This window comes from Dromiciops gliroides, chromosome 5 (assembly GCF_019393635.1).
Source record: "Dromiciops gliroides isolate mDroGli1 chromosome 5, mDroGli1.pri, whole genome shotgun sequence".
NCBI lineage: Eukaryota > Metazoa > Chordata > Mammalia > Microbiotheria > Microbiotheriidae > Dromiciops > Dromiciops gliroides.
Window position 1 is genome coordinate 116,896,821 of NC_057865.1, and position 14,522 is coordinate 116,911,342.

At 39.7% G+C, this 14,522-nt stretch overlaps 1 protein-coding gene across 1 annotated transcript in view; it reads right to left on the reverse strand.

Annotated features, from left to right (window-relative positions):
* NRF1 (nuclear respiratory factor 1) overlaps nucleotides 1-14,522 on the reverse strand; it is a 152,167-nt gene that overhangs the window by 90,074 nt on the left and 47,571 nt on the right. Inside the window, exon 3 of the mRNA XM_043969200.1 lies at nucleotides 6,408-6,522. Coding sequence (XP_043825135.1) covers nucleotides 6,408-6,522 — 115 coding nt within the window. The remainder of the gene's footprint in view (nucleotides 1-6,407; nucleotides 6,523-14,522) is intronic.

A 14,522-nucleotide genomic window follows, 5' to 3' on the forward strand; every position in this document is an offset into this window, starting at 1 on the left:
CCTAGGTCAAAAACCCTTGTAAAAGGAAAAGGCAAAAGAGCTTGAGAAATGCTTCTCCACTCTTCAGGTTATTATGGAGAATGACGGGCTCCTTTTTAAAGTGGGAGGGAAGGCGTTAGGAGTATAGATTGAGAGCTGGAGGGGACCTCAGAGGCCTTCAAGTCCAACCCCTCATTTTTCAAGATGAAGACCTAGAGCCCAAAGAGACTAAGGGTCTCATTCAGGGCCACAGAGCTATTTAGTGTCTGAGGTAGGATTTGAACTCAGATCTTCTTCACTTCAATCTGGCAGTACATACTGCTTCTAATAAGAGCTTCATCACGAAAATGAAGAAGAAAGTAGATCGAAGGAGGCAAAGGAGAATTCTGACTTGTCAGAAAATGGCACAGGAGAAGTGGGAGAAGGACCACTGAACACTTGGCTCTAAGTAACAGATTATGAAACCTATGGAGAGGAAATAAGGGGCAGTCCTTCCAGGAATGATGGGGCAGATCACGTGAGAGATCCTACAGCCAAGATCTGTGGAGGAAGAGACAGGAGGTGGCTGCCGAGAAGTCCTGGAGCAGCCGTTTATCAGCCTGACGACAACTGAAGAGAAGGCTATAGGGGCAGAGGCTATGAGAGAGAGACTCCCAAGATTCATCGGTTTAGACAACAGGCTCCCACTTTGGTGGATTCTTGGGGGCACAAAGGATACTGCTGGAGGAAATCTAGAAAGTATGTTCTCTCCATGGCACTGCCATTGGTTCAATCTTATAGATTTGCAATGTGGGCCTTATCCTCAGAGCCTCATCCTCAAGCCAATCAATTGTCAAATCTGGCTGTTTCTATCTCCACAACATCTCTCCCATCCACAACCATCACCTTAGTTCAAGTCTTCAGCCTCTCATCTGGACTATTGCAATGACCTCCTCACTGGTTTCCTTACAAGTTTCTTCCTGCTTCAATCAACCATCCACACAGATGCGTAAGTGATTTTCCTCAAGCACAGATCTATGTCACTCCTTACTTAATCAACTCCAGTGGCCTTGAGGATCAAATATAAAATCTTTTGTTGGTTTTCAAACCACAACCTGGGCCAACCTATCCTTCCAGCTTCATCATACATTACTCCTTTCGAAAACTACAGTTCAGCCAAATTGTACTTCCCTCTTCTCCTCTCAAAGGGTACTCCATCTTCCACCTTCCACCTTCACACCATTATAGTGGCCATTCCCAGCCTAGAATGCATTCCCTCCTGACCTCTACCTCAAAGAAACCCTAATGCTTTTCCAGACAACACCCTTTATAGCTCCATTCCTTACTAAAAAATTTTATTTAACTGCTTTGCATTTATTCTGCACATACTCTGTGTCCATGTTGTCTCTCGATGGAATGGAACTTCCTTTAAAGTGAGGGCTAGTTGCTTTCTTGTCTTTGTATCTCTAGTGCCTAGCACAGCTCCTGACACATAATAAATACCTGTTATTTGATTGATTGGCCAATTTTCTGGGTGTGAGGTGAATCTAATATTTGCTTATATTTGCATTTCTTTTATGATGAGTGATTTAGAAAAAATTTTCCTAAGTTACTAGTTTACAACTCCTCTTCTAAGAACAATTTGTTCATACCCTTGGACCACTTATCCATTGGGGAATGGTTCTTGGTTTTATATGTGTTTTAGATCCCTATCTATCTTGGATCTCAGACCCTTATCAAGAGATATTTGATGAAAGATTATTTGCCCAATTGACAGTATCTGATCTGGTCAAGTATCTATTTTGATTTATGGTGTAATAGTTGGCCTAAACCAAATTTAAATCAAAGTGCTTTCTGATTTTTCCATTAGTTCTTATCAAATAGGGACACTTCCCCAAGGGATGTATATTCATAGGCTTGCTGAATACTGAGTTATTGAGTTTAATTGATTCAGATTCTTCCTTATCTTGTCTGTTGCACTGGTTTACTTTTTCTTTCCTCCAATGCCAATAAGGTTTGAGTACTATTGCTTTATGGCATAATCTGAGGTCTGCAAAGACTATTCTCTTTTCCTTCTTGCTTTTTCTCACTATTTCCTTTTGTTCCTCCAGTTAAATTCTATTTTCTAGCACTATAAAGTATCCTCTTGATAGTTTGATTAGAATAGCACTAAATCTGTAAATTAATTTAGGTCAAAAATCACATGTTATATTTTTGTGACTTGTTTTAGTTAACATGTAAAGATCCTCCTTCATTTGTCAGGAATTGTCTTATGTTGTGAATTTCCAGAAGCTTCCTTTCTAGGCCGAAAGGCCCTGGATTAGTTCTCACAGGTAAATATTTACTCAGGAATATCACCAATGGATGTTACTTAAATCTCTAAAATAAACACAATATTATTAAGTGCTTTGAACTCTATGCCCCAAAAGGCCCTCACTATAACATTTAATTCAAATCCTGTGGAGATTATTTGTATTTTTCATTCTGAGCAAATGACATTTTACTGAAAATCTAGGGCTCGGCACTGTTCGCACGCCATGCAGCTTAATGGCTTCCTCCGCTTGTCTGGTTCTCTAAGTGGATTTGTGATTAGCTCTGGCCTCAATCCTGCCCAGTGAGGACACAACTCAAATTTGCAACTGCAATTTGCTGACTTGTGATTGTGATATCTCCCACTAACCAGCCTCTGGCCTCTGCCTAACTCTGTCTTCCAATGAAGCTACTGATGTAGTTCTATCTAGTCTGGAACAAAACTAACCGGAGGAAAATGTGTGCAAAACAGTTTTTGAGTATGTAGTGGGAGTTCTTGAATGATGTTATTACTTCTTTAACTTCCTCATATTCATCATAAATTATGTGTGAAAAGGAATTTCAAATCATACAAATCATAGAGTACATGGTACAAGTACACCGTACTAAACACTTCTCTTCTGCATGGCAGATTGTTACCTTAGGAGAATCATCTACCGGCAGCTAGGTGGCACAGTGGATAGTGTCAGGTCTGAAGTCAGGAAGATTCATCTTCCTAAATTCAAATCTGGCCTCACACACTTATTAGCTGTGTAACCCTGGGGAAATCACTTAACTCTGTCTGCCTCAGTTTTCTCATCTGTAAAAAATGAGTTGGAGAAGGAAATAGCAAACAACTCCAGTATCTCTGCCAAGAAAACCCCAAACAGGGTCGCGAAGAGTCAGACACACGACTGAAAAACAACTGAACAACAAAAAGAACCATCATGGATATTTACAAATTCAATATTCAATGACCAAGGCTGGAAGCAGTTTCCACCATTGAGATATCATTATTACTTTTTGTCATTTATACACTATTCATAACCATAGACTCACAATCTCCAAGTTGGACCTCAAAGTTATCTAGTTTAGTCACCTGTCTCAGAATAAAGCTATATCTAAATTAATTTTGTCTACACCAATCAGAGTATCAATTTTTCCAAAGGAAGGAAACCCCTGCGCTTCCCTTAACAGTATAACCATAAGAACTTTTTAAACCAAGGTCAAATATAAATATATCATACTGTAATATGAGCCTATTTTCTTTCATACAGTTTTCACCTATGATGAATGACAGTCTCTTGATACTTCACAAAAATTTAATATAAAATATCCTTTCAGACAATTTAATTCCTTCCCAGCCTCCTCCCAAACAAGTAACTGCAATCTCTTTGGCATTTCCTTTTCAGGCCTATTTTCTAAACCCTGAAATCAGCTTGGTTACTTTCTTCTGGAACCTCTCCAGTCAGCTAGAGGACCCTTAGATGATTATCCTTGCATTAATATATTAGTATTCCCACAAAACACATCGATCTTAGAGTGGGAAGGGACTATGGAGGTCACCTAGTCTAATTCACCCCTGAACAGATATCTCTTCTACAATATAATACAGTGATGAAGTGTTTTTATAGCCTCTGCTTGAAGACCTCCAGGGAGGAGGAACTTCTCCTGAGACAGGCCATTATACCTTTGGGGAGAGCTAATTGTTAAGCTATCTATATTAAATGACATTCTTATTAAAAAAAATTAAAATCAAGGAACATTCATGTTCTCCTTACCCAGAGTCAGATCTGCCCCTTTACGACTTCTACCCATTGTTCCTAGCTCTGCCTTCTGGGGCTAAGCAGGATAAGTCCAATCTCTCTTCTGCAAATACTTTAAGACAGCTGGGATTCTTCTCCCTTCCTCCAAGTCTTTTCTACATGCTAAACATTTCTAGTTCTTTTGACTAATCCTCTAATATATGATCTTGACCCTTTGGCTTCCCAGTCACTCTTCTAGAAGTTTTCCAGCTTATTGACCAATGTCATTCCTAAAATGTGGCCCTTGGTATTAACAGCATAGTCTAGATGACCCAAGCAGAGACCAGCAGGACCACACCCTCCCTAGTGCTGGACATCATCCCTCTCTTCTGCTTTTTGGCCATCATGTCCAGCTGACTTTTCTCCCCTTTAAAACCGAATTGCGGGCAGCTAGGCAGCACAGTGGATAGAGTACTGGCCCTGGAGTCAGGAGTACCTGAGTTCAAATCCAACCTCAGACACTTGACACTTACTAGCTGTGTGACCCTGGGCAAGTCACTTAACCCCAATTGCCTCACAAAAAACCCACAAACCAAACCAAACAAACCCCGCGCCCCCCCCCCCGAATTGCTCCCTAGCCAGGTGTCCCCCATCTTGTACTTGTGCAAATGACTTTTTTGACTCAAATAAGACTTTACATTTCTCTTTATTACATTTTATCTCATTAGAGTTGGCCCAATGTTCTGGCCTGGTAAGATCTTTCTGATTTCTAACTCTTTCCCCTGAGAATCCGCTATCCCTCCAAGCTGTGTATCCTTTGCAAATGATAAGTATGCTATGTATGCTTCAATCCGAGAAGCAGAGAAGCTGGCTGGCTGTGAGCACAGGACCTAGATGCCCGATGCACTCAATTCTCCTTAAGCTGACCCATAATCACTACGACAACTCTTTGAGTCTGGTCATCCAATGATTTCTGAAGCTGACTAACTACTCTCTTGGGTCTACATCTTTCTACCTTGTACTTAAGGCTAGCTATCGACAGGGACCTTGGTGTAGTGGAGAGAAGGCTGGACTTGCAGTCAGAAAAACCTGGGCTCAATTCTTGCCTCTAACGTTGACAGCTGTGTGATCTCAGATAAGTCTCTTGACCTTTCCTGGCCTCAGTTTCTTCATCTGTAAGATGGGGACAATAATGCCCTTTGTTTGTCATTAAAGCTTTTCATAACCTGGTCCCCTTTTCCAGTCTTTTCATACTTTATTCTCGTCCATGTACCCTGTGCTCCAGCAACAACAGTCTGTATACTCCTAGATCTTCAAACACAACCCTCCATTTCCCATCTCTATATCTTTGCCTTTGATATCCTCCATTTTGGAATGTTCTGCCCTCTCTACCTCCACCTCTTAACTTTCCCTGATTTCCTTCAAGACTCAGTTCAAATCCCATCTACTCCAGGAGTCCTTTCTCCATCCTCCCAGCTACCAATTCCTTCCCTTCTCACAATCCCTTCCAGTACCCTATAACATATTACATCTTGTATCTACCTAGTTGTCTACGTGTTGTCTTCCCTGTAAGCTCCATTAGGGCAGGGACCATGTCTTTGCATTTCTTCATATGCCCAGCACTTAAGACAGTGCCTGGACACAGTACGTGTTTAATAAATGCTTGTGGACTTGACCTTAAAAGGTAGTTATAAGGCTCAAATGAAATATTTCACAAACCTTAAAGGGCCATATAAATGCCAACTTATCATTACTACTGTTGTAATAATATTTTTCTAACTTACCAGCCTAAAATTCCTGATTTACTAAGTAAAAAAAGGAAATTAGGTTATTTTTGCCTTTTAAAAAACTATGCTGTTCTTTATGATCATTGCATGCTATTCTAGATGTTCAATAACTATCTATCCTTTTAAAATAACATTCTAGAACTTTGCCCAAGTCAAATAAGCCAGAGCCAAGCTCATTATGCTGACCTGTTTAATAACAACACTATATTTTTGTTCTTCAATCCATTCTGCTTCCCAGGTTTTTCTCCATCACTCTTACATTAAGCCAATCATTTCTCATTTCTGGGAATTTGGATTTTTTTCCTCTAAGTAAACTAATCTAAATGCTTTCCTAAAGCTGACCATACTTCTAGCTTACTAGTTATGTATTGTTTTAAGCTGATGGAGAATTTTAACTTTCTGTTCTTTAAAGTGTCTAATCAATCAATCAAAAAGTATTTATATTAAGGGCTTACTATGTGCCAAGCATTTAGAATACAAATGTAATGAAGGAAACAAACCCTACTTTCAAGAAACTTTGATTCTTTGAGAAACTTGATAACCTTTCTAAATCATCATCAACTACAATATTACTACTACAACCACTACAATGTTAATAAGGGTAAGTCCACTAAAGTAGGAGTCTCACCTTAGCAATCGGGTCTGCTGCCTCTTCCGGATGGAAGGATTAGATTCAAAAACATGGGGTCGTTTTCGCTTCTTTCCTGTTGCCACAGCAGCAGCAGCAGCCATTCCCACAGGACCTATAACCAAAATACATGGGCTGAAACTAAGACCAGTTCAAAAAGGAAACTGTTGTACATTTCATTTTTAAAAATTTATACATAATATCAGTGTACCCCATTTTATCCAATAGATAAAAAGGAATCAGTGTGACATAGTAGGTCCTAGACTGGAGGCTGTTAAGAGTTCTAGACACAACTCTAACTGTGTAACCCATCCAGGCCTCAGTTTCCTTATCAATAAAATGAGATGGCTAAACTCTGATATAGGTCCCTTTCAGTACTGATACTCTGTGATTCTATGATAGCCTATTCAAGCTTTTATGCTTCAATAATTATCTATTTCAAATCAGCTAAATTCTGAAAGTCTCTATGGTTTATACACACATACATATAAGTATATATATATGCATATATACATACACACTTTCATACTTTATGGCAATTTTGGGCCAAATAATCATTACAGGAAAATTAATAAACTGCAGAGATGAACCCCAAAGATGTTGGCAAACATATTCTCATTGTCTTTAATAGCCCACATTTATAGTTTTTATAGCTTACAAAACATTTTCCACACAACTGCCCTGGGAAGTAGGTTGTATAAGTATTACTATCCTCTTCTGTAGATAAGAAAATTGAGGCTAAATTCCTTGCCCAATGTCATACTACTTGTTAAGTGTCACCTTCTGGCTCTAAATCCTAGGCTCAATATACTGTACCCATCATCCACAAGAAAACTCCAATCTACCTAATTCAAAGTCAATAAAACTTTTCAACACAACTTCTATGTACTACCTTCATGACAAAGACAACTATGCTGTTATCGAGGCAAAATTCCAATGCTATGAATCTTATGGTCTTGGCACCTTGATCATCTATTAAATTTTGTAAATGGAGTATTTTAAGTGCACTGAAAAAACCAAACTACTTAAAGGAACCTTGCAATGAATCCCCCCACAAAATGACTTATCTGCTTGGTAAACTTGGATTTTGCATTAACAAGGAAAAACTATATTCATAAAGCACATTTCTTCAAGGGGGCTCATGGGATCCCACTACTATTTCCATAATAACAACATACATTTCATGACAGGACAAGCTAAAGCACTGACAATAAGAGATCCTCCCAAAGCAATGGATTTCACTTCATTTCTATCCCTTCCCATGCCTTTAAAATACCACCTCCAAGTTAAACAGACATAGCTAAGATACCAAAAAAGAAATTAAACAACAACAAAAAGCTATTAAATAAACTCCTGCTATAAGGCTATCTGGAAGGAAGTTAAAGGAACACTTCTGCCGAATGGGGCAACCTTCTCTGGATCATGAGCCTCTTTTCTGGGAACACTGCCAACAAAAGAGATGGTAGTGACAAGGCCTAGCTGATGAAAGCTTTACTCCTAGCAGGGAAATAAATAATCTTGAAGAGATGAAAACTATCACCCTAACCCTAATGAGAGAAGGTTAATGAAAGCAGGACCGGATTGTCATTGAAATGAAAAATCTGATGCCTAAAGTGAAAGCTAAGCTTCAAGAATTCCAATGGAGGTCCTGGCTCTTGGGTTCTCACTTGGCCAAGGACATTTCCTTTCACAAGCATTCTTTTTATTTTTTCTTTTCTTTTCTTTTCTTTTTTAGTGAGGCAATTGGGGTTGAGTGACTTGCCCAGGGTCACACAGCTAGTAAGTGTTAAGTGTCTGAGGCCGGATTTGAACTCAGGTCCTCCTGACTCCAGGGCTGGTGCTCTATCCACTGCGCCACCTAGCTGCCCCACAAGCATCCTTTTTAAACCAATCATATTTACGGATTCTGCAAACAACTAAGATAAAAAGTATGTTAGCAAAAAAAAAAAAAGAGAGAGAGAGAGAGAGAACAAAAAGTATGTTAGCTCAGATACTCACAGGTATGTTGAATATGTATCTGTTTGTGGTAACTTAATTTAAACTGGTTTCCCTGAAAAATCAAAGTTTTATGTCATCTTTTATAAACAAAGATTCCAGGGAAGCACTATTAGTATAGCATTCACTGGAGCTTTCCCTATTATTGAGGGTGTCTTTTAAAAGGATTTCCTTAAACAAAATATCTACTATGCATTAGAGATGGGAAAGTAAGTCATAAAGTAATAACTCCTCCTCCTCCTCCTCCTTATTTTCTCTCCCTAGACAAACACAAGTAGACATCAGGGAAAAAAGTTCCCATATGTAAGTAGCATTTTAGAGCCATGGGAAGCACTGAACTCATTTCTTGCTCCAATTTTAGAAGGTACATTAGGATCCAACAAAAAGAAGCATGGTAGCAGGTCTCTGAATGGTTGCCAAAGAGGACGTACGTCCACAGCAGAGCACTACGGTTTCTGAAATTCCAATATCATCAAACTTAGCATCTTTAAAACCTGCCTTAAAAAACAACAACAGGGGGCAGCTAGGTGGCGCAGTGGATAGAGCACCGGCTCTGGAGTCAGGAGTACCTGAGTTTAAATCCGGCCTCAGACACTTAACACTTACTAGCTGTGTGACCCTGGGCAAGTCACTTAATCCCAATTGCCTCACTAAAAAAACCCAAAAAACAACAAACAAACAAACAAAAAGAGTCTTTTTTAAAAAAGGGGGCAGCTAGGTGGCACAGTGGAAAGAGCACCAGCCCTAGAGTCAGGAGGACCTGAGTTCAAGTCCGGCCTCAGACACTTAACACTTACTAGTTGTGTGACCCTGGGCAAGTCACTTAACCCCCATTGCCTCACTTTAAAAAAAAAAAAAGACCAGTCTTTAAAAACCTGCCTTAACAACTACTTGACAGAACACTGACCACAGAGCACCAATACCCAAGCTTGGCTCTCTTTATAAAATAATACTGGTATTTCCTGTTTCTTATGCTACCAAGTTTCAAGGGTTTTTTTGTTTTGTTTTAGTTTTTGGTTTTTTTTTTTTTTTGTGCAGGCAATGAGGGTTAAGTGACTTGCCCAAGGTCATACAGCTAGTTAAGTGTCAAGTGTCTGAGGCCAGATTTGAACTCAGGTCCTCCTGAATCCAGGGGCAGTGCTTTATCCACTGCGTCACCTAGCTGCCCCCAAGTTTCAAGTTTTAAGATTGCTTCTTCTTCTACCTGTGCACTTCTTTTTCCCACTCTGAAACAGAAAGGGAGCCCCACTTTGCCGGAGTGTTCACTCTTGTATAAATACACAACTGTTGGTTAACTACATAGATATCATCTGCACAAAGCACTAGAGCTTCATTAGGTTCAGCCTTTTTCAAAAGAGGAAAAAACTTGCACTTTGCACATGAGAAGATGGAAACAGGACAATATGTAAGGTAGTCATTTCTAAAACAAAAATATCTACATTTTAATTGTCAGAAATATAGTGAAAACTTGATTTATTAAGGGACTTATCTTTTAGATGTCTAAGTTCTTTATTTCTTCATCTGTTTATCATAGAGGGTATTTTTTTAAACTTTTATGCTACTCATTTTTTACTTCAAGGGGAAACAAATAACAATTCTGTTTCTTGTCTACTAGTAAATGATTCAGGAGCATGAGTTTAAATCTTTTGGATCACATAAAATCATAAAGTTAGAAAGGCTCTTTATTAACCTGGGTGGTTTAAGAAAAATATTTTACTTGTAGATTTTAATTTTAAATATGCTACCTAAAGACTAACACAGGAAACCATTTGTTGTAACTAGAAGCTACAGAAAGAAATAGAGAATTTGTAAAAGGCAACTTGAAGTAGTAGAAAGAGCCAAGGAAAGGATGCTGAGAAAGCTGAATTCTGGTCCTAGGCCTGTTACTAATTAGCCATGTGGTCATGTATAGGCAGTTTATTCTGTATGGGCCTCAGTTTCTTCATATATAAAATGAGGTTGAATAGTATGGTCCCTAGTTTCTTGTAGTTCTTATACATTCTATTAGAATGCAGGAAATGTGGATGAACAAAATCCTTATTCTTAGAAAGGGGCAACTATTGTCCACAGGAATCAAAATAGACTACATCTAGAATGTGGATTTATAATGTTGGTACGCCCTCTCCTGGAAAGTAGAAGCATTTCACTATTTATTTATTTTAACTTCCAAACAAACTTTAACCATCTTTCCAGTTTAATCATCTATAGAGCCTATAGTTTCTTGATATATGGTATATAAAATTGATGATTTTGAAAAACTCACTACATACGATCTAGCAGTGATACTAAAAAGGTGATTTTAAAGATATGATTCAGTTTGTGTTTCTCTCATGTATGATCCAATGTCTTGTTCTTTCTGGTACTAAGCTTTACTTCTCAGGAAAGCAACAAGGCAGGGTGAAACAATCGATCCATAAGTATTTATTAAGTAAATTATCATTAAGCACAAGAGATTGCACATATTAAGACAAAAAAGAAAAGGTCCCCATCTTCAAGGTCCCCCATTCTACTGGGAGAAATAGGATGTTAGATCCATTGTTGTAGTTGTTCAGTTGTTTCAGTCACATCCAACTCTTTGTGACTCCATTTGGGGCTTTCTTGGCAAAGATACAGGAGTGGTTTGCCATTTCCTTCTCCAGCTCATTTTACAGGTGAAGAAACTGAGGTAAACAGGGTTAAATGACTTGCCCAGGGTCACACAGCTAGTAAGTATCTGAGACTGGATTTGAACTCATGAAGATGAATTCCTGTTGTTTGCCCTTTGTTCCTGAAGAGGACCATGACATCAGGGTGATGTCATGACTTTCAATGAATTGGATTTAAATAAGGGAGGGCTGTGCAAGGTCACCAACCTCACTCTCTCCTCCAGAGCCATCTGGGTCCAGCAGCAAGACATACATCAAGATGACTGGAAATGGTCCCGGATGTTTAAAGCAATTAAGTGACTTGCCCAGGGTCACACAGCTAGAAAGTATCCGAGGTGACATTTGAACTCAGGTCCTCCCAACTTCAGGGCCAGTGCTCTATATGCATGTAGACCCATGAGAAAATACAAAATATAGAGAAAGTAGAGAGTAACAGGATGGGGCACTACTACCCAGGGGCATAAGGTCTCATGTAGGAGGCAACATATGAGCTGCACTTTGAAGGGAATTGAGGAGTTAAGAATCTGGTAGAAAGGGGATGCATTCCAGATATGGGAGAGAGCTTGCACAAAGGTATGGAGAAAAGATAAAAGTGTACTAGGAATAGCAAAGAAGTTAGTTTGACTAGACCTCGGAAAGTGTAGGAAGGAAAAGAATGCGTTCTAAGCCTAGAAAGGTAGACTAGAATCATAGTGTAAAGGGTTCTGGATGCTAAACAGAGGAATCTTCTTTTTTCCTAGAAACAACAGGAAGCCACTAGAGCTTTTAAGCAAGAAAGTAACAGGCTGGTGCTTTAGGAATTTCAATCTGGGACTTGTATGGAGGAGAGACTGGAAAAGGAAGACACCTGATGCCAATTAAGAGGTTATTACAAAGTCCATAAAAGAGGTGATGAGTGAACTACAATATGGCTGAACTAGTTGGATCTGGGCAGGTGAGAGAGAGGAAAGAGTTGAGAATGACACCAAGGTTGCAAACACAGGGAACAGGAAGGTTGGTGGAACCCAGAAAAAGAAGTTAGAAAGAGGTCAATTTGAAGGGAAAGATAATGAGTTCCATTTTGGACATACTGAATTTGAGAGGTCTAAAGGACATCCGATGAGAAAGGCCATTGGTGATGCAGGTGTTGAGCTCAAGAGAAAGATTAGGGATGGATGATTTGAATCTACAAGTCATCTTCACAGAGATAATAACTGAATGCATGGAAATTGATAATGTCACTGAGGTGTATAGAGAAAAGGAAAAAAAGAACCAAGACAGAGCTTGAAGATAATCCAATTAGAGAGTAGGGCATGGATAATGAGTCAGCAAAGAAACCAGAGTGGTGAGAAAAAGCGATCAGGCAGAAGGGAGGAGGAACCGGCCAGGGCAGGATCACAAAACCCCAGGAGCCAAGAGTCCTAGCTTCCAATCTGGTCTATATATACCACTACAAGCTTTAGCACTTCAGACAAGTCATTTCACTTCTTCAGACTTCAGTGTCTTGCCCTGTAAAGGCAGAAAAGTCTAAAGTCCCTCCAAGTTCTAAAGTTATATTGTCTGTAAATATGCTTCTGTGCTGACCATTTGTTTATATAGTACCTTACATAGCACTCAACTTATTATTAACTTCAGACTAAGGTAGGTACATGAAGTCATCTGGCTGAGTTGTCACAAAATCCTAAAGCTGGAAGGAGCCTTGTGAGCCATCCACCTAGTCACGTGCCCAAGAGACCGGACGTTTCTACCTTCACCTGTAAAACGATGATTAAGTAAGTAGCCAGGATGAAGCTTACTCCTGGTGAAGAAATTAACAAAATCTCCTTCAGAAATTAAAGGCAATGTTGTATAATGGCTCCGTCGCTGGGCTTAGAATCTAGAAGACTTGGATTTACATCCCACTTCTGACACAACATCTTTGTGATGTTCTCAGCCTCCTTTTCCTCCCTCACCTGTAGTATCAAGAATTCTACTCATAGGGCTATGAGACTCAGTTCCATAAAGCACATGGAGAACCTTAAAGCCCAGTACAAATGTCAGCTATTATGATGTATTTCCAATGTCTCAGCTCATCAGGCAGTTCATGCCATTATCTTTCTAATAAATGAAGTCCTTCTCAGGGTGTCTGTCAACGGCCTTCTCTTCTTCAATGGCTCAGACAAGGGGAAAATTGTTTGAATTGGAGAATTTGTTTATATATGATGGACTTGGTGAGGCAACAAATACATTGTTTATCCCTTTTCGGCCCTGGAGCTCTGAAATCTCGCAGCTTTGGCTTGGTTTTACTCAGTACCCGATTGCCCCTGGAAGAATGTTTGTTACAGTGACGACATTTCTACTGTTGCACATATTCTAGGCAACCAAGCCTCCTCCTCCTCTTCCTCTTCATAACAATCATCACCATCACCACTGTTAACTGGATGCTTAAGACTAGCAATGACTTATTATTAACATTAACTAGGGGCCGCTAGGTGGCGCAGTGGATAGAGCCCCGGCCCTGGAGTCAGGAGGACCTGAGTTCAAATGTGGCCTCAGACACTTAACACTTACTAGCTGTGTGACCCTGGGCAAGTCACTTAACCCCAATTGCCTCACCAAAAAACCAAAAACCAAAAACCAAAACAATAACTTATTTAGAGTTTTCCTTCCCTCGTAGTAGCCCTCTAGAGCGGGCACTGAAAGTATTTATATCTGCTCTCTACAGAAGAGGAAGAAGAGCAAGATCAGAGAGGTTAAAGGCTTGTCTACATTCCTACGACTAGGAAATGTAAAAGAAGATTTGAACCCAAGTTTTCTGACTCCTAGTTCTCCTCCCATCATAACATACTATCTCTCTGAGAAAAAACTATGGTCATAGTTTCATGGAATCATTAGATTTGGGGCAGCTAGGTGGTACAATGGATAAAGCACTGGCCCTGAAGTTGGGATGACCCGAGTTCAAATCTCACCTCAGACATTTACTAGCTTTGTGACCCTGGGCAGGTCACTTGACCCCAACTGCCTTGAACATGCAGGGTCATCTCCAGTCGTCCTGATATGTATCTTGCCACTGGACCCAGATGGCTCTGGAGGAGAGAGTGAGGTTGGAGACCTTGCACAGCCCTTCCCTCCCTTAAATCGAGTTCAGTGCAAGTCATGACATCACCATGATGTCATGTGATGTCATGGTCCTCCTTCGAGAATGAAATACAAACGACAAAAGAAAAACGAAAAAAGCTTCACAGATTTAGAACTGGAAGGAATCTAAGAAGTAACTGAGTCCAACTCTCTTACTTTACAGATGAGGAGAGACCCAGGGAGGTTAGTAAGTGTCTGAAGTGGGATTTGAATCCAGGTCTTCTGGAATCCCTAAGTCCACACACTTATTTACTCTAGAATTATTTCAGTAAAGCTTCATGCTAGGAATAATATCAGGCCAAAAGAAAAAAAGCTCTTGAAAGGGACCATGATTTCAGAAGGAGAGAGAACATCAGAGATCTACTTTAACCTCTCACTT